We start from the raw sequence: 20,868 nt of genomic DNA on the forward strand, positions 1-20,868 counted from the left end.
TTGTTGTTGTTGTATTAGATTATATATATATATATATATATTACCTTAACACATGGTGAATATATTGTAAAGACAGAGAAAAAAATAAGGCGAATGGTGAGTTTCAATAAAGTTAGGTGAAGGTGATGTTGATGATGATATAAATACAATAAGCAGCCTCAATTTGACCATCTTTTTAATTATACTTGTTGCTTGATTAAGACCAATGAGCTACTCTGTTTTCTCTCCGTTTCTCATTAACTAAATGTAAAACACAACATTATTTGTACACTTATAACTTATTCTCCATTTAAATATTTAATTTAATTAGCTTTTTGGTCTCCATATAGAAAAAATATTATTTATTGTAATTATTATAATTCCTGCTTGTTTCCCCAACAATTATAAGTATCATGTAATTTAGGCCGGGAAGAAACAAGGCCTTTTCACTAAGAAGGGCTAATGGGCTATAGCTTGTGTTTAGTTGCATCTACATCCAACTTCTTCAAATTGTTCCAATTAGCCCAAAACATATTGGCCCAACATCATAGTAATACATTAATACTAGATAGAGATACGAGGTTGGGTTGAAACAATGAAATGGAAGAAATAAATCAAGTTGTTAATAGAGGAGGTGAGCACAATTATTGATGATAACCCAAGTAGCACAGCTGCACAGGTTTATTTGTATGGTGACAATTGAAGAATGACAAGCAAGTTGTCCACAACCCTAACCCTACCAAAAGCATTTACTACCTCTTCACTATTGAATTCCTCTGACCAAAAACACACCACCACTCATAAGACATGCCCCACATTCAGCCTTAAATTCGGCATTTGCATTAATATGGGAGAATGTCCGGCGTTACCAATTTTAGCCTACTTATCAGAAGGTCTAATATATATATCTGCTGGTCGCCTTTTCCTTTTGGAAGTTTCAGAAATGCTCAAGTCATTAGAGGGCCAATGCAATGCATTGATTGATTATTTGATAGATATTGATGTACACCCTTACTTATTTCGTTTTGTCTTCTCTTCATATCTAGACAGAAAGAAAAAGTATAGGTAGACAAAGAAAATAATAAACAATGTGAACAATGGGTATATCGGATGTTCAATTTACTAAGTGTGCGGCTTAATATTAAGATTTAGGTGGGTAATTTGGGGTGTAGTGTGTTTTTACTTTATTGGACTAATTTTAGAGCTCATTGTCTATATTATTCACAAAAACCATTGTCTATTTAGCAAAGTCCAGGCAGAAAATATTTGATAACAAAAAAAATTAACTAAAAAAATCAGAACTTATCTTATTTAGTATTCATAAATTATCGTAACAGTTTTTTTTTGTCTTCCTAACATTACGGATAGGTAGACATGCATCCACTCTTCCTTCAATTCAAGGATACACAAAAACACTAGTTCTAATTAAGTATAGCACTATATGCATATTGAATTCATACCTATATGCATTAATAATAATACATAATACGCACGTATACGTTAGTTTTAATATATTCAATGGTTCTACTGCATGCCATAACTTTCTGGGTACAAAGTCACCTACCTTATTAATTTTACGTACTGATCGGGAAAGAGATCTGAATCTCTCACTCTGTCACACAAAAACGATAAAAGAAACATCAACGTTCACCGATTTGTAAACAATAACAACAACAGGCAACATCATCATATCTGTCACGTTATACATATTTGTATGTCTATCACCACAAGTTTTATTCACTCAACTCATTATCAACTAACTGGTCTTGTCTTCTAGTATCTACGTAATTATAACCATAGATTATATATACTTTTTTACTGTGAACTCATTTTTCGTATACTTACTTGGATTCGTGATACTACATAGGTAGAAACTTACGTGCAGTTGCTTTTATGAGAAGTTGACATTTAACTATTATCAACTATCAACTTCGCATGAAACAAACAACTGCATGAGTCTTGACCTACAATATAACGCGACTCTCACTTTCAAGCGATTACGCAGAAAACAAAGGGAAATGATATTTACAACCATGTTTTATATAAGTTTTCCTTGAGCACTTTTCTTTTATGATATAAAAGATAAATTACTTATCAATTATTTGTAATACCAAAGTTAAAAAGATGTACACAAAGATAATAGATATAAGATTTCTAGAATAGATCAGAAGAAAGGTATTTGATGAGGTGGTTGACCTGCAGACTTGTTCTTGAAAACAAGAGGTGGTTTAACTGATCTGATTAAGGCCCAGTTAATCCCCTGAAAGAAGTCATGTTTCTTAATCTCACAAGATCCACTGTTGTATCCCATTCTCTTCTTTGGATTCTTGATCAGAAGCTTCCCAATAAGATCCTCTGCCTTGGCAATATCCTCCCCAGAATGTGTTATTGTTCCTGATCTTGGGAAACTCAACCGTTTCCTGAGGATATTGTTCATTGTTTTGTCATGGCTTGTTGCATCTTTGAAAGGTGTATCTCCATATAAGAGCTCATAGAGGAACACACCAAATGCCCACCAATCAACAGCACTTCCATGGCCTAACCCCAAGATCACCTCTGGTGCCAAATACTCATGAGTTCCAACAAAAGAATGCGATCTTCCGTTGTTAGGCTCAGCTGAAATCTCAATCTGTTGTGCATGGCCATCATCACCAATAATGCTTGCTTTCTTCCTAGTGCTTCTAGTACCTATATGCTCATAATCATATGAATTGCTGCAACACAGCATTGGCTTATTCTTCTTCATGATCCTATTGTTGGAAACTTGTTTAAGAAGAGTGGGGTGAACTTCCAAGTGAAGAGAGAGATCAAAATCAGTGAGCATGATGTGTCCATCTTCTTGAATAAGCACATTTTCTGGCTTCAGGTCTCTATACACTATCCCCATCATATGCAGATATTCAAGAGCAACAAGCACCTCAGCCGCAAAGAATCTGTGACATGACTTATAATAATAATATATCATTCTTGAAAAAGAAAAGAAAAGAAAAGATTTTTGGTGTGGCTAAATTACCTTGCTGTGGAGACATTAAAGTGAAGATCTGGCTGGTTCTGCTGAAGCGTGAACAAGTCGCCACCTGGGCAGTAATCCATGACAAAACATGTGTATTGATGAGCATCAAATTTTGCATGAAGTGTTGGCAGAAAAGGGTGGTCAACAACACTCAGTACTTGTTCCTCCATCTCTGCTCTTTTCAGCTTCTTCTTCAGAGCCAGAGACTTTCTGTCCACTACTTTCATGGCATACAAACAATTGGGCTGCGGCTTCAAGGACTTGCTGATCTCACACAGGAACACTTTTCCGATATCACCTCGGCCTAGGAGGCGCAAGAGCCGGAAGTGGCCGAGCCTAAGCTGACCACCACGCTCTGCACAAAGCTTCTTCATTGCTTGAGAAGCAGGTTGGCTTGCTCTGTGTGGCCTTTGATTGTGATCTAAGGCATAACAATTGTTTCTGCACCGCAAATTATCACTCAAATCTGAAATGCTTCTGGAGACCCTATTCATTTTGCACCACTTCCACACTATTTGAGGAATTCTTTTAGGATCATCAATGGAAGAGTTTTCCTTAGCTTCTTTTATTAGTATTTTCTCTGCTTTTGGATGCTACTAGTAATCTTGTACTCTGCTTCAGTATTTATAGCGGGCTGTTCTTTTCTACTTAAAGATGGGATTACATTTAAATCCTTCTTTTTACACTTTCTATGCCAGTTGAGTAACATCCCCTGTGACACTAATTGCTTAGCAACATGATGTTACGTAAAAGAGTAATGGGTCTAAAACAAAAAGGAAAAACAAGGTATAGAAATAGTATTGGTTCCAAGTTCCAACGACACTTTGGCTCTAAACGAGTTTTACTTGCGGTGCATCGATTTGAAATAAAGCTAGCTAGCTAATAAAGGTGAATGTGATAGTAATCAAAGAAAACAAAATAGAATAGTGCTAAACGATATGAATTAGTTGGCACAATCTTTTTTCTCTCCCTCTTTTTGAGTTCTCCACCGTCCTCCTTTTCTGGCAATCATGCTGCCCTGCTTTAAATTCTACATAAAGAGAAGGATTCACGTCAATACGAGGAGATATACGTTTGGCAACTTAACAATTAACCTGCCTCGAATCTTAAGCATGCATGCATGCATGCGTGCCGTTTGATAACTCTAACAGGTTCTTCAAAGTGAATACTAGTATTGAAAACGTCATTTTTACATTAGTAATAGACTACACTTGCAGAATACTTGCTCATTTAGCATCATGTCCAAAATAGCAGACTATGCTCAGGCAATATCATTTTCATGTACATTCCAAATACGTATCATCCTACACCCCATTTTAGCAAAAAAATCACGATTGCCATTAATATTGATTGAAACATTTCTTTCAATCTGGGTTTTACTCTAGTATCCTTTTCTGCTCCGGCTACTGGGACTAGCTACATTCCTAGCTCCGAGGGGTTCGGCTGAGCTGTGCAAGTTTCTATGACCAAGAGAGGAGCTTCCTCGATTTGCAGGAGATGCGGGTTGTCGAGGGGATCCTGAACTTGCTTCACTCCCTCTAGATGCTTCAGTCTCCAGACTTTTGGCTTCTTCACGCAGTGCTGCTAGCTGTTGTATCAAAATCATAAGTGCAACACATAGTTAAATGATCGACCAGACGTTGATTAGCAGATGTGAATAAACAAATATTTCATTAGCTAGGCTGCAAGAATCTAGTCGGCAAGATTAAGAAGCAACTAGACCTAAATCAACACAGAACACAATGAAATTAGTTCCCAATACAAATAAGGGTGTTCTGTCTTTTTTTTTTTTTGGAAGAAGGATTTTATGTGAAATACTCCAAATCTATAGAACTCAATAAAACACTAGGAATAAAGCCAACAAAACTATGGTATTGTGACTTGAAAATTTAATACATACCCGAATTTCAGTCTCTCTGAGTCGATCTTGAAGTGAATTTATTGCAGGACTTAAACTGTAAAGTGAGAAAGCAGTATGTGTTTATTTAAAAACTAACATGAAACAAAGAAAAGAGGAATTGAATAATGGAGGCTTTGCTCTGACCAATATTCCATCAGTTTGCACAAGGAAGCCTGATAAGTTGAGGTGTGATGTATGAAGGTGAGTGGATGCACTTTGCCATCCCTACAAAAGAAACGAATAAGGAAAATTAGAATGACCACAACATATATAACATTTAAGTGAACAGAATGCTTTCATTTTGCCAGAAAACAAAAAAGCTTCCATAGAAATTTGACATTTGTATTAAGAATTAGCATATAGCATATCAAATTATCACCTCATATTTTGTAAGATGGCTTGGTTATATGCACTTCGTTCCTCTTCAAATAGTACATGTTGCAGATCCGTGTACGACGACAGGGGCAAATCAAGGCTGATAAGAGACAAGGCTGGCAAAACATAAAGGGGAATTTCTTTTCTTACATACTCTGCACCACTGTCATTAAATAAAACCCAAGATTTGAGAAACTATCTTGTCAGCCTCAATGCCTCATAAAGATGAAACATGGTTTACCTGACCAATCATAATAAAATGGAGACAGAAAAATGAAATATCAGACTTCATATGAACGTTTATCTCCATCTCCTAAATGATTATCGTTTTTAATAGAAAGTTTTCAGTTGAAATGTGCCCAGAAAAGTTTCATGTAAGAAACGATAGAAAAATCAGCATGAGGAGTCTAGAGAGGAGTTTTGTTAATAGAGGTGAAACAGATGTTAAGTTCTTTTCAAAATATAAATTGATATGACATATTAGTGCCTTCCCAAATTATTCCTAATTTTTGTTTGCATTTGTAAGTACCCTGCAGTTATCCCAATGTCATGCCCCACGTTCCCTTGTATAGCAAAGGGACATGAGAGGATCCTAATCCCAAAAATAGGAATAAACTATTCAGTTGATAACAACAAAGGTATTCAAGGTGAATTACGTACTCATCTATACCTCATGTCCAAATTAGAACGGTGCACAGCTTCCTGCATACTTTCTGACATATCCATGGGATCAACATCAACAATGGAGACGTCTGAGTTGTTAGGATGGTAATTCACTCCCCCTTTTTCTCTCCCCATATAGTTGGCATCGGCATTATCAAAGAAATACCCCAAGTCTGAAGATTTCCCCACACCCTAGCCAAAAAGTATATAATTACATAAATTAGAGAAAGCGTGAAGTAATTTTATCCTGCAGAGAAAAAAGTATGAGCAGAATTCTGCCCATAGAACAACCTCAAGGGACTGAACGAATCTCCCATAATATCAAAAACCAACTCTTTAAGATGGCATCACATTCCATGATATGAACAAAAAATGTATACACAAAGCCACTATAATCGAAGATGAACATCTTTCATATAAATCATGGATCAATTAGTTAAGACGAATATTACAATATAGAATCATCCAATATCTACTTTTCATATGTTGAAAATAAGACAGATATTTGAGCTCTGAATTCACAGTCACCTCCTCATCAAGCATATATATGCACTTTAACTATAGTATCATTAGGAAATAAGCTATTATAAAAACACGCATTAATATTCATGAAATGCATTGTTCAACATGATAGATATACACAGCAGCTCAGTAATTATACAATTGAAATTCAACAATGGCGCATATTCTACACTCTAAAAGAAAAAGGAGTACCTTAGCAGCTGGAGATGCAATTCTGGAATCACCGGTGTCCTGCTCGGGACTGTCGGGCTTGAATTGAGCAGATCTGAGGGAGACATTCTCAGAGGAACTGGGCGAGGAGTCGATATCGATAACGGAAGTTCGAATGAGATGGTTCTTGCCATCAGTGGACTGGAAGGCAATGACCTGAATCCTACCGACCTTGTTGGCGTCATGGCTGAAACAGGAGAAGATGAGGCCAATGAAGCCGGAATCGAGGAGCTGGTACATGGCCTGGGTGCGGACGTCGACGTGGGAAGGGAGGACGGTGATGTGAGGGTGTGAGTGGTACCAGCCGATGACGCGGGTGGTTCTGCCGGTGGAGGAGGTCATGCGGTCTGCCAGGGCGGAGGCGGCGGCCAGCTGCTCGGGGTTGGTTTCGACACGGTCCTTGCGGCGATCGGAGCGAGTCTGGGGGGATGCTCCCCAAATGAGAGCGGTGACGTGGCGGCCGTCCTTGGAGTGGTGGATGTCCCCCAAGAGGAGGCCCATGATCTCTTCTGTCTCCGTCGACAATGCGTGCGTGGCGCATGTCAGCCACACCTCCTCCGACATCTTCACCCCCGTCAGTGACATCCTTTCTTCTTCTTCTTCTTCTTCTTCTTCTTCTTCTTCTTCGCTCACTCAAAACCCTTCTCTCTTTCTCTCACTCAACCCAACTATTCAGATTTCTCTCCTTCTCCCCTTCTCTGATTTTTTATGCAAATTATTATTAGTGTTTTCAGTTTGAACGCCTTTGTAAAGAACAAATAATATTACTTATATATATATGAACATCTCAATTAGGTAGGGTTTGGTGGACAGACAGAGACGGAAAGACTGAGACTGTGAGACAGAGACTAAGAGATAGGGATTAAAATAAATCTTAATATTCTGTTTGGCGCAAAATATGAGACAGGAATTGAAACAAAAATAAAACTCTAATTTAATTTGCACAAAGGGTAAAATTAGAATTAATTAATTGAAATGAAAGTATTTTAGGTATAAAATGTTATTAAAGTTTCAGTCTCCATCTCTAAAAATTTCAGTTCCCTGTGTCCCTACTTTTTAGAAGTACTGAAATACTGAAATTTTAGAGACAGAGACAGAAATTTTAGTACCAGTCTCTAAACTAACAAACACAATACTAAATCTCAGTCTCTCAGTCTCTGTCTCAATACCTCAAAACAAACGCTACCTTAGGGTAATAAATTAATAAAAAACCCCAAAAAATAATATGTCTTGTGAGGAAGTAAAAGTGTAAGTCTGTAAGATGTCAAAGTATATTATTTTCAAAATAATTGAGGAAGTAATAATGTAAATATGTAATATGTTCTTATTGCATTATTTATTTATTTCTTTTTTTTTTTTTTGGTAAATTATTTATTTGTTTCTATTAAAATAGAGGCCTTAAGGCCCAATGTTATAAGATGGATAAAGCCCAAAGGAAAAAAAACCAATACAACAAGAGCCTAAGCTCTTGTTCTACAGAAGACCAAAAAAAAAAAAAAATGGTCTTCTTGTACAGCCTACAGGCCAGTGCATAGAAACCCCAATTTCACGACGACGCAACACTTGAATAACAACCTGTGCTGGGAAGGGATCATGGGCTAGCCCAAGGTGTCAAGAACTCAAGATGCAAAAACAATCATGACCAAAAAAAAAAAAAATAACAACCTGTGCTGGCAAGTGGTAATGGCATCTTCTCCCAAACCATAACAACATATCAGAAGGGATAGTAGCAGGGACGAGCATGGCGGCATCGTTATCAAGCATCCTCTTCAAGGGATTAGCTTCTCGTTCTCGTTCTCCTTCTCTTGCAACTCCGGTAACGCTCCAAAACTCTTGAAATTGGAATTAGGTGACGCTGGAGATGGGGATTGTTTTGTCGGGGTCCAGATATTGCTTTGCTTTCTTCTCAGCTGATTATCATTATAATTACTGTTGTTGAAATCTAGAAATTTTCTTCGCTTTTCTCATTATGCCCTATGCAACGAAACAATTTTGTCGATTTTTTCCCTAATAAAAGATTTCGGATTCAATGTTTCCAGTTATCTAATTATGGAATGAGATACTTCACGACGGTGTCAAATGATCCTGACACTCATGACGACTTCAAGCCAGCGAATAAACTTGAGAATTCTGGCATTTCATTGGCAGATGTTGTTGAGAAGGTGAATTATCTCATACTTGAAAGCTTTATCACCTGTTTCTTGTTTTCATAATGGCATGGTGAACTGCAACTTGAACTGTGTTGTGCAGGATGTCAAAGAGAATCCCGTTATGCTTTACATGAAAGGTGTGCCTGATTTTCCACAGTGCGGATTTAGTTCACTTGCTGTTAGAGTTTTAAAACAATATGGTAAGTAAATGCAATTTTGTAAGCTGCATTCTCAATTATACAAGAAATATGCTCTGTGCTTGTATCTTCATGTTAGGAATGTAGTTTCTCCTCATGTTCCCAAATAATGTACCTATCTAACTACACAATGTGTTGCTCGTTATGGGTGTAGTATTACATTTTTAACAAACCATATAGTGATTCATTTTTTAAGGCATAATTTTCTCCTCATTGATGAATTATGTTCTTTTAGTTTACAGTAATTTGTGTCCAATGTGAATTTGTATTCATAAACTGCAAGTTGAGACTATAATTATATTGTGCAATTACAGATGTTCCCATAAGTGCTAGGAACATTTTGGAGGATCCCGAACTGAAAAGTGCTGTAAAAGCTTTCAGGTACATTCATGCTTTCATTTATGTGTTGCTTTCTACTTCATAAGAGTAAATTATTTCATTTTGCCATTGCATTTAAAGTGGCGTAGTTATGCGTTCAGATCAATTGTTCATGATAGTTCTAGAAGGGAAGTGTTAACAAGTTAAATTACTTATGACATACCATTCTCCCGTGGCTTTTTCTGTGCAGTCATTGGCCAACATTTCCACAAGTTTTCATCAAGGGAGAGTTTATTGGCGGATCAGATATTATCCTTAATATGCACCAGGTTAGTTCACATTTCATTTGTTAATCTTTTGTACTTATTCTTTTGTACTGTGTTTAAAATAATTTGCATTCATGTAGAATGGCGAGCTGAAGGAAAAGCTTAAAGATATTACATCCAAGAAGTAAAAGCACAACTATGGTGATGAAACTTGAGAGTAAATTAGCTTAGAAAAACTTGTTTGATGTATTACTCTTGTTTTTGGCCGAAAGATGCCATTATGTGACTTTTTGGTATCGGATTTTAATGATAGTAATAAGTTTGTTTGCAAATAAAAATTTACTGCTAGTTTTGAGGTATTTCTTTGTATGAGAATTTTCGTGGATGTTCCTTGCCTTAATTTTCTCCAACAGTTGGGACTGAACTTCTTTTCAGTCGTCAAGTTATGTTATTGTGAACAAACTTGATATGTTGCGGAATAGTTACTCTATGGAAGCAAGACTAACAAATTGTTGCTTGAGACGAAAACATGAGATATGTTGGCAACAGTTTAGAAAATGGAGAAATAATAGTTATCTAACTCTGTTGTTGGAATATCATTTTTGTTTGAAAATACGCATAGAAGAATTTGATTTTCTAATCTAATCTTCCTTTGGAGCTAATCAATGCGCAATGCGATTCCACGAATATTTATTTATTTATACTATCTAAGTGAATAATAATAAGGAATTTTGATAATTTGTATGAGGTTAAAGATTTCAATTTTAAACTGATTTTTGTGTAAGAAAACGCAAGAAACATTGTTACAATAATTAAAACTGCAAATCTCTTACAATCATTAAAATTAAAACTACAAAGCTCTCCCATAAGATAATACAAGTGTCCAAGTGTCTAGGCTCTAGAATAATAATAGTTAGAGAAATACATAGAAAACACATTGATAACTCTTATTGCTGCTCAGGAACAAGACAAAAAGGGACCCCAGAAAATGAAATCTCTCCTACATACATATATATATATATCTATACCCCAAGAACCGTTGCCATGATCTATATCTACTTGTGCTTATGCTTTATGCATCTCCATACAAACTTGTTATGGAGATCCCTCAAGGCCTAGCTTGGAGTTAAGCCAGTTGCATACCTCATCCATCTCTCTTGGAACTGTATAGTGACCAATCCTGCACACACACACAAACCAACAACTCAGATACATAGATAGTTGCTTTAACTTAAAACTCAAACTTGTGTTGTGTCTCATTTTTGCTATAAAATCAACTTACCCATCATAGCTTTTGAATGCAACATATCGAAATCCTGATGAACATAAGCATTGGGCTGATTTCTCTCCGTATTTGCATGGAACTACATCATCACCTGCAAAATGAAACTTAATGATGCACACATTTGCTTTTACTTGAACCTCTAGAATTATAGTCAATAATGATCCTTACATATTCCATGACACAGCAACATGGGTAATGAAGCAGCTCGCCTTCTTGATTCATGTGACACTTCTATTTTGTTCCTTAAGCTCCTACAGTGACAAGTAACAAGTTTTTCAACCACAAAAACAAAATATATATTATTGATTCAATAATTTTATAATATCAATATACCTTGAGCCTGGAAGCCAGCCACTTAGTCCAACAACAGCTCTTAAGTTGACAGGGTATGGGATGCCATTTCCATACCTTCCCATAGCAAAACATGTTGCAGAGTAAAGTGCTATTGCTGCACCCATACTGAACCCTCCTATTCCAACTTTCACTGTCACATCAATGAAAAATTCATCAGCAAAAATGAATCAATTTTCAACTTGGCAATTATTTAGGCCTGGAAAATTTGTTACCATCAGCTGGTTCTGTTGACAGCAAGTTAGCTATGTGTGCTGCTGAGGCATCTAAACCTTCCCAATCATCCGGACCCTCTTCTGAGAGTTCTCCCACATCAAACCCTATTCAATAATTTTCAATCAGCATGTTACTTATCAGTAGAAAAGATTAGCAGTAGATAAGGATTTGTGATTACATGCAGTGCAAGGAAAGCCACCAAGTATGGCCACAGGACGGGTAGGAGCAGTTGGGCAAATCCATTTTATCTGCACCATATCATATCATAAGATTAAGAAACATTTTATGATATTATATTATATTACTTATCTAAATATTATAGGCACCTAGCTAGGGAGAGTATTATACTAGAGAAGCAATTAAGAAATTCTCAAATGGAGTGAAGGAATAAATATTCTTACATTTGGAAGTGGAAGAGATTCCAGGAGCTGAGATGAGCTGCAAACAAAACAAACTCAAATTCAGGAAATCACAAGTTTCCTTACATAAGTTACTACTCAAACTCAGCCATGCATTTATGCTTCATTTTCAATAGATATTAGAGAATAATTCTAGAATTTATCAACTGCCCTTCATAGAAATATATTCTTCTATCAAAAGTGATGTATAGTTGTTCATTTTTGATCCAGAAACAAGTGAGGCTGTGGTCCCCTAGTTGAGAATTTAGTATATACTCTTGTTAATCTCGAACTTCTAAAATCAAAATCACAACAAACCACCACTTTCTTTAGCAGAATTTATTCCATATATGCAGAATCTCAACATTGAAAACCCTCATTAGGGAAAATTCAATTCTGATTTCCACTCATATATTTAGACATTCTTGCTCTCAAAAGTTTCATCCTTCATTTACGGATCATGTACTTGAAACAAAGAAAAGAATGAAGCTGTACACAAACAGAACAAAAATAGGACAAGATTCTTGGATTGGAAAGTTGTGAATTTTAGATCCAGAGTACATATAAACCCCTTGAGCTCCTTAACCAAAAATAATTTACTTTGCAGAAAGTTAACAATTAATATATTTATGAAGAGGTTTTATATCTACTTTTTTCTCCTTTTGTTAACACTCAATAGTATTTCTACACTTATCAACTGTATACTTTTTTGAAAGAAAAACAAGAAAAGAGCTTGGGACAGAAAAAAGGTCATTAGAAAACATCAAAAGGTTGAACAAAGAAAGAAAGGATTCACGTGCAAAAAGTATAATACAGAACCGAAAAATTGGGAGTTATCATGACATATAACAAGGTTGAAGAGATGTTATGGCATCCATACCTCAAACCATTATCACCAAGACCATGCAGCCATACTATGGTGGCTTGGTGTTTTCCTTTTGGCCTCACTACATGCGTCTTCCCGAACTCAAAAGTTCTTCGAGCAGTTCGGCTACCTGCAATTGTAAGCCAGAAAGATACTACTTAATGGCATATCAAGTTTGAACTTTGAAGAGTGGGAAACAAGTCATGATAATATTTCAAATGGACAAAGAAAATCATAATCAAAGTTAAACAATGCAGCAACTGCAAGGCAGAAATAAACACATGTAACTATCTTAAATATAAGAATCTGCAAAGTAAGCTGCTGAATTTCATGCAAAGTGCAAGGAAGAATAAAGGAGTATGAGGAGGAAGGAGCAAAGGAAGAAACCTGAACCCATATAAGGATGTCCATAGCTCATTTTTGGTGTCCAAAGCAGTGGCAGCTACTACTACAAGTGCAATGAGTATGAAGAGTGTTCTGCAATGAAGAAAATGCAAGGATGGTGAGGCCTATTTTATACCAAGAATGGCATGGTGGAGTTTGGAATAAAATAAACGTGTGAATATGCACTGGCATGCCATGTATGCAATGCAATGCAATGCACTGCGCCTTGCAACCGCCTAGAAAGGGTATCCATGAAAAGGAGAGAGGGGAAAAGACAAAGACAAAAGCAAATGAACTTTTATGAGCAAAGAGAATCTAAGCAGAGCAAAGCACAATCATCCATTCTCCTAAACCGCACAGCTAGGAGAGAGTCTCAAAACACAGAGAATCTATGCCTTGTGGACAGTGGCCACAAAATAAAGCAATACAAACCACTATAAGCAACTCAAGAATATTACTGAAAACATGAAGGAATAACCTAAGTTTGTAAAAAAGAAAAATATCTTTTCACAATCATTTGTTTATGAATTTCTGCATGACTGATGGATACCCATTAACCTCAAAACCAAAGCTTTTTTTTTTTTCAACTTTTTATTTTCCCTGCTCAAATTGTCAAAGAAAGAAGTAAAGCAATGGAAACCACCAAGAATTTGCAGCTGCAAAAGGAAGCTGAGCTTCTTGGTATTTTCCCTTAGCTTTTTTCTTCTCTTGCTCTCAGGTCTTAACACATGGCAGTAGTAATAGCATAACAACCAAGCTCACTAACCTGAACTAGAACTTGCAATTTGAATTGACAACAATGAAAAGCATGTAAGCCTTTTAATCTAACCTTGTTCCTCTATTTTGCTTTCTGACTTGCAATTAAACTTGGTATGGAAAGCTCACACCCCACTTGAAGAAAAGTCTTGTTTGTTTATACTCATGAGAAACAGCATGTGTCCAAATGCTAGTAGACCTTCCCTCTTATGCATAGTGACAAAATTAAAATAAAATAACTTAACTAACCTTCTCTTTTAACACACTAAGGTGAAAAATAACCTCCTAAAATTAAAGTCTTCAAGTGTTTATAGACCGGTAAAATTTGTTTAGAAGAAAAACAAAAGAAGATAGAAAATAAAAACTTTAGTTGAGCCATGATCTTTAAACCAAAAGGAATCTATATATGCAAAGGCCATTGTTTTTATCAAATTTGTGTGGCATTATTAGCAGATTTTCTGCAAAATCTTTAGCTTTGTCAGTTAGAAAGGGATTTAGTGGACTCCAACTTGAAATATATCCCACTATCCAAGTTCTTTTAATTGGTTTTTATGTTATGGTGGTGGATTTTCCTGTTTTTTCTGTCTCCAAGTTGTGCTGATATATTTGTTTGCATTGCAGGTTTGATTCTCACAGTAATAATGAATGTATCAAATATGTAATTTATATTGCAAAGTGAAAAGTGGAGCTGGCATATATCCCAGGCTCAACCCAACAAGATAAAAATTTGAGAGGTATACAGAGGTAGAGGCACTATCACTATGTATAGGTCAATGAGTACATTCATTATGCACCACTATGTGTCTGCTACCCTATAGAATGGACCTTTCATGCTGCTTACTTGGATTTCTTAAATTGTTATATGCATATATCTGTCCTTCCCTTCTTCCCACTAACTGGTTTTATATTTTTGCACCATGCTTTCTCAAGTTCTATGCTTGCATTGATGGAGATTCTGGACTAGAGTGAAAAAAAAAAAATATCAAATTCAATATGCAAAGTATTGGGATGCAATCAACCTTCAGAAGAACTCATACTCCCAATTTTATTTTCTTTCTTTTTGCCTAATGTCAAACTCTCATCATGTATGAATATGATTCCTCCCTTCCTTCTTCTTGTTAATCTTATCAGAGCTTCCACCTTCTCTTCTCTACTCAAAATCATTACTTTTTTTTTTTATATTTATTTCTAATATCTGAATATTAATACAGGGCATTCACCAAATGTAATCTAACAATGCTAGCACTAACACTTGCTACTTTTAACTGCCATGCTTTAATAATAATAATTATGAAGTCTCATTTGGAATTCAGCAAAAAAGTATTTTGCTTTTGGAACTATTGATTAGATAAATCTAAAGAAAGGAGAAAAATTTAAAAGGTAAACATAATGAGAGATTTGAAAGTGAAAATTTTTTTGGGAGTTCAGTAAAGGATATCTTATGAGATCTACATTGCCTGAAAAGAAGTTAAGTAGTAGGGCCTCTTCTTCAACACATAAGACACTGCTAATTCACAACAAAAGCGACATCAATATTAAACTGGTTGACTTAAACTCAGAATAACTTGCTGACCTGGCAGCTTCTCATTGGTTGACCTCTCAATATGGTCGAGCATCTAATATCCCTAGGTCAAAAAAATTGCTGAATTATTATTATCATTATCATTATTTTTTCCCTCATCCAAGGAGAACTTAAAAAGCCTTTTTGTATTGTCAACTGCTTCTTAGCCCCACACTAAAAAAAATACATGCCGCACTCAAAGAATATAATATAGACACTCTAACTTAAAAAATTTATCAGTAATTGATTTTATGATATGAACTCGTGACTTTAAAATTAATAAATTTATTATAGGATAAAACGTGAGAATTACATAAATAAAATTTTAATTGTCTCAATTTAGTCCTTAAACTTTTCAATTGACTCTGTGACGGAAACTACTGTAGAGACTAATGTGATTAAAATTTGAAAAGTTCAGGGACTAAATTGAGGCAATTGAAACTTCAAGGACTAAATTAAACTTCGAGTGTAACTCCAGGGACCCAAATTGAGTATTTTCTCAAGATGATTCAATTATGAGTATAAAATAAAACTATTTGATGTCTACTAAAATTAAATACAAGAGTGAAAAGTGGGAGCGTTTGTTTATGTGCAGATCAGACAAGATATGCTGCTGGCACTAGCTTGGTTATTGGAGATTTAAAGCACAGTGTGGGTGTGGTGGGTGGGTATAATATTGTAAAAAGGAAAAAAATGAAATAACTAACTTATTTTAATAACTAGTCAATTTTAAAGTGCATTCTATTTAATTTGAGCATTTTCAAATTATTTTAATTTAGAGCTCTCATATGCAATAAGCTGGCATGCATTAATTCATTCACACACACAAAAATATTCCTCCTGTTCTAGTAAAAAAATGTAGATGAAAAGATACCACATCCAACTCAAAACCTTAAGATAGCAAGTTAATAGGTCTTTCATCTTATAAACTCCTCACTTTTCCTTACTTTCTTTGATGTGAGACTAACTTCAACACTCCTCACACTTATAGCACTAACAAAAAGTAGAATAACCAAACATTGAACATAAATTGAAAAATTAAATTGCATCCCCTTAATAATTAGAGAATTTTAACTTGAACATTACGCTTGTGACTTTCATTCATCTAGGGCTATAACTCTATTGACTAGACACTTGTGACTTGTGAGCCATACCCATACCATACCATACCTATTTCTAGCTAGCTTCTCCTTTTTGTCATTTACAGAAATAGATTTATTAGAGGATCATTAATTAGGATAAGATAAACAATTTTATCCATGTTATACACCAACAACTGAAGACTTTTTATATGTCAATCATGCATGGACACGGTTTAATTGGTTTATACTTATTTTTCTTAGTGAATGTCTCAAATTCAAGTATTGTGGAGAGTTTTATCATATATACTGAATTGGGAAAATATATATAAAAAAAAAAAAAGTTGAACGTGTGTATTTTTTTTTAATCACTAAATTTTATTATAAGTGTATATTTAAAACGTCTTTTCTCATATATTTATTTATAAATGATTTAATGACTTGAACGTTTCTCAAAAAGAGTGTATAACTATTAACTAATATTTCTTTAAAAGAGCATAGAAAGCACACTTTGCTGTCTTTCAACTAATAATAATATTTTGTTAAGCAAAAAGAAAATTCCTTGTGCTTCCTAATTATAGAATCTGTTGTTTAAATTTTATTTTGTTTTAATTTTGTCCCAAAAGTTTTCGATTTGCATCAAATATATTATTGACAATTAATTTTTTTTAAATTAGGACTAATCCAACAATAATACATAATAAATATCTTTGATTTACTTGTGTTAAAGATTTTTCTTGTAAAATTCTTCTTGGATTGGTCATAATTTTTTTGAAAAATTAGTTGTTAGGAATAAATTTGATGCAAATCGAAAATTTCTAGGATAAAATTGAAACAAAATAAAATTTAGCGATATTTTTAAAACTTTTAATCAACTTTCAAGAACAAAAAAATATACTTTATTCTTAATTAAAATATAATTAGCAAGTACAAAACCATATGAGATATTCAAATATTTCCAATAATATCTTCTACATATATACTTGTGTTTGTCACTAGAAATAATATATGGACAATTTAAAAAGTTGGTAAGGCATGAACAACTTTTTAAATAGTACATATAATTACAAATCTCTTTATATTTGTATCTCTTTCATCTATGATTTTAAGGTATGGATAACTTTTTTTTAGCTGCTAATCCGTCTCCATTAGATTAATAAATTCAAAGGATTTACTGTACGAGCGAATACTACTTTGCCGACTTTAGAATGAATAATATATATTTTAGGCTGCGTTTGGAAGGAAGACGAAGACGAAAATTGAGATTAGAAGACAGAGACAGATAGAAATTAAATTAAATTTATATATTATGTTTGGTATAAAATATATTGGACTGAATTATGTTTTAATATTATGTTTAATTTAAGATAAATATAAAAATTAAAGAATAAATTTAGAATTTAAAGAGTAAAATAAAAATATTTTTGAAAAAAAATATTATTAAAATTTCAGTTTCCATCTCTAAAAATTTTAGTCTCCTACTATTTTCCTATTTTCTGAAGATAATGAAGAGACTAAAATTTTAAATCTTGAAACTGAAATTTTAATTCTACTATCTAAAAACAAACACTACCTTATAATTTTTTAGGAGAACGTTTCATTTTGCATAGTTGTGGTAGGTTTTATTTGCAGTATTTATCCTTGATGAAGAAAATGCCTAAAACTGTTTTAGATTTCATGAAAAACGAGACAAATAAATTTTCAGCTTCCACTTAATATAAAAAGTATAATTATCCAATTATTACATAAAGCTACAAAAGGAGGTTTTGATTGCTATGCAAATTTCAAAATTTGGTTTGATGATAGAGTGGACCAATGTGATTACAAGACAAAACTGGCTTAAAAAGTGAAAAAGAAGTATGAGATAACTCATCATTAAAAGTCAAATACAAATGATAAGCCACTTTGATATTGCACTTCATGTTAGGCCCTCGTATAATCATTAAATGTTGTGTGCCTTGGATTATCTAACGTCAATATTTTCAATATCAACATGTATTGGTGATTACACTTTGTCTCTCTATATTTTAAGATGACGTGATAACGAAGTTGATTTAATTAATTTCTACCATTCATTAGGGAAAGTTGATATGTATCATTCATATATATTTTATTTAGGGGTGAGCACGGGTTGGTTTGGTTCGAGTTTATGGTAAAATTAGAATCGAATCGATTAAAATATAATTGGTTTGGTTTGGTTTGGATTTGTATTTTTTTGTATATGTATCCAAACCAAACCAAACCGATTAAGAACGGATTGGTTCGGTTCGGATAATTGGGTACCCGATGATTTTGAAATTCATAAAAAAAAATCAAATTTTTATCTTAAAAATTCAACAAGTACAATAAACATGTAATATCAATAGAAATAATCCAAACATGTTGAACACTAAATACATTAAAAACTAAACTCATTAAAATCTAAACATATTAATAATGAATAATCATTGTCTAATGAAAAAGTCATATATATATATATATATATATATATATATATTTTTTTTTTTTATTTAATTAATATATGATCGGGTTCGCGGGTTGGTTCAGGTTCCGTACCCCCAAAACCGATACCCAAACCAATCACTAACAAAAATCATCGATTTGATTCAGGTTGGACTTGATTACCCATTGATTTTAGAACTAATTTAATTGGTTTGGTTCGGGTTCGGACGTGTAATCGGGTATCCGCTACCCGTGCTCACCCCTAATTTTATTAACCATTTTATAAAGAATGCAAAGGCAAATTGATGGTTGCACCCTACCTACGTGTGTACCAACAATATCACGACGAGGTAAATCGACATAATCATCGTATCTTTTCATAATTTGTGGTTGAATAAACTTACTTTAAAGAATATATTTCATTTCGTACAATGACTAGTCTTTTCGTTGCCATCGGCTAATTATGAGATGGTTTTTTTTTTTTATTTTCAAGTTGAAATTTAAAACTTTCAATCTCTTTTTTCTACAAAAGTTTAGATTAAATATATAAGGAGAATTAGTTACTGTGAATTGACACAAATACACATAAAAAAAATAGTGTCATGTTATTTATGAAAGTTTGATATTTATAAATCTTTGGGGTGTATTTTTATCCATTCAAAATAATATTTGAAATGTACTTTAATATTTAAGAATCTTGTGTATATTTTTATCTGTTTCAAACTCTTTCATATATATATTTTTATTCATTTACTATAACTAAAATAATGAGTTGTGTTATACTTATATATATAATGTGACACATTTGACGAAGGTGGATTTTCTCATTTTCTTATTCTTAGTTGCATCCAAGAATTTATGAAATAATAGGTTGATGAATGCCACAATATGATGTCCACAGAAGCATGCATGCATGCATGTTATGTTAACAAGGGCTAATGCATCCATGAACTAACTTGAAATTCAACATCTTCGCAACCAAATTTGAATATATAATAAACTAGTATTATTGGATATAGTAGCAGCAGTTCAATATTCAATATTTTTGTGGGAAAAAAAAAACTATGTGCTAACTTCGCTAGCATACTGCTAGATAAAGTAAAACATCTGCACGAAATAATAATGATGGAGAAGGAATAATGGCTGGTAAAGCATTTCTTCATCTATATATATATATATATGCTTTCTAAGTTGTGCCTCTGTGATTCCAATTCGGAACGATTGTGATATTTATTTCCTTTTCATTATTGGTAAGATGTGATGCGAGTGAGGCTTTGAATCTATTCCATTTTCATTCCAATTTCTTGATTTAGATTCATACATACATTTACATGCCATCTAATTTAATTGAGTAAACTATATATCAAGTCGACTTCAAAAAGTTTTTTCATTGGCAAAAAGAATCCTAAAAATTTAATTAAAACGATATAAATCCTCAAAAAATATTTGAAGTTGATGTTTGAATAATTTTGTTAAAATTACTACTTTTGAAAACAAATTATCGTTTCAATTTTTTAAAATTATTTTTATCTAAACTAAAGTCTTTCAGAATTATTTTGGTAGTTTATTGTTACTGCCATTTAATTTCATAAGGCTCACAAAAGGACAAAGGCATTTCTGGTACAGCTCCCTAGTTCATACGAATATTATTTAGTTGTCATTTCAGTGGATGCAATTTTCTTTCGTCTGTATCCTTTGGCAAAAGCTGAAGTTGGTGGCCTTAACCCGAATATCTTTCTTTTTTGATATTTTTTGCCTTCTACAAAAAGATAGGACACATAATAAAAATACTGTGTACTGTTCGACTTTATTGCATTTTATCTATGCTTAAGTTTCTGTATGAATTAAATTCCACTCCACCAAAGTCGTCTACTACCCACCCACCGTTTATTCCGTTCCCGCTAGGTGAACAATAAAAATTGTGAACAATGTAAACAA

General features: G+C 33.8%; 4 protein-coding genes across 8 annotated transcripts; 1 reads left to right on the forward strand and 3 right to left on the reverse strand.

The window, feature by feature from the left end:
* On the reverse strand, positions 2,110–4,017 carry LOC107612675 (protein kinase PINOID 2-like). The gene is made up of 2 exons (XM_016314380.2): positions 2,993–4,017; positions 2,110–2,912 (listed from the first exon to the last, which is right to left on the reverse strand). The coding sequence occupies exons 1-2, from the start codon at positions 3,484–3,486 to the stop codon at positions 2,144–2,146; spliced, it is 1,263 nt and encodes a 420-aa protein (XP_016169866.1). The 5' UTR covers positions 3,487–4,017; the 3' UTR covers positions 2,110–2,143.
* LOC107612674 (lys-63-specific deubiquitinase BRCC36) lies at positions 4,148–7,407 on the reverse strand. The gene is made up of 6 exons (XM_016314379.2): positions 6,645–7,407; positions 5,938–6,122; positions 5,272–5,430; positions 5,037–5,117; positions 4,893–4,947; positions 4,148–4,580 (listed from the first exon to the last, which is right to left on the reverse strand). Exons 1-6 carry the CDS (start codon positions 7,245–7,247, stop codon positions 4,374–4,376), a joined length of 1,290 nt encoding a protein of 429 aa, XP_016169865.1. The 5' UTR covers positions 7,248–7,407; the 3' UTR covers positions 4,148–4,373.
* LOC107612673 (monothiol glutaredoxin-S15, mitochondrial) lies at positions 8,318–9,986 on the forward strand. 3 transcript variants are annotated; one of them, XM_016314376.2, is made up of 6 exons: positions 8,318–8,478; positions 8,693–8,824; positions 8,913–9,012; positions 9,324–9,390; positions 9,578–9,656; positions 9,734–9,986. In XM_016314376.2, exons 1-6 carry the CDS (start codon positions 8,404–8,406, stop codon positions 9,779–9,781), a joined length of 501 nt encoding a protein of 166 aa, XP_016169862.1. In that variant the 5' UTR covers positions 8,318–8,403; the 3' UTR covers positions 9,782–9,986. The 3 variants fall into 3 exon arrangements, with proteins under 3 accessions (XP_016169862.1, XP_016169864.1, XP_016169863.1); XM_016314378.2 differs by having other exon boundaries at positions 8,319–8,478; positions 8,913–8,949; XM_016314377.2 differs by having other exon boundaries at positions 8,326–8,478; positions 8,702–8,824.
* On the reverse strand, positions 10,382–14,458 carry LOC107612672 (acyl-protein thioesterase 2). 3 transcript variants are annotated; one of them, XM_016314374.2, is made up of 10 exons: positions 13,922–14,458; positions 13,096–13,185; positions 12,724–12,838; positions 11,847–11,883; positions 11,624–11,693; positions 11,445–11,549; positions 11,212–11,362; positions 11,047–11,129; positions 10,876–10,969; positions 10,382–10,773 (listed from the first exon to the last, which is right to left on the reverse strand). In XM_016314374.2, the coding sequence occupies exons 2-10, from the start codon at positions 13,124–13,126 to the stop codon at positions 10,689–10,691; spliced, it is 771 nt and encodes a 256-aa protein (XP_016169860.1). In that variant the 5' UTR covers positions 13,127–13,185; positions 13,922–14,458; the 3' UTR covers positions 10,382–10,688. The 3 variants fall into 3 exon arrangements, with proteins under 3 accessions (XP_016169860.1, XP_016169861.1, XP_020964087.1); XM_016314375.2 differs by having other exon boundaries at positions 13,859–14,458; XM_021108428.1 differs by lacking the exon at positions 13,922–14,458 and adding an exon at positions 13,736–13,754.

Source organism: Arachis ipaensis, chromosome B08, assembly GCF_000816755.2.
Source record: "Arachis ipaensis cultivar K30076 chromosome B08, Araip1.1, whole genome shotgun sequence".
Lineage (NCBI taxonomy): Eukaryota > Viridiplantae > Streptophyta > Magnoliopsida > Fabales > Fabaceae > Arachis > Arachis ipaensis.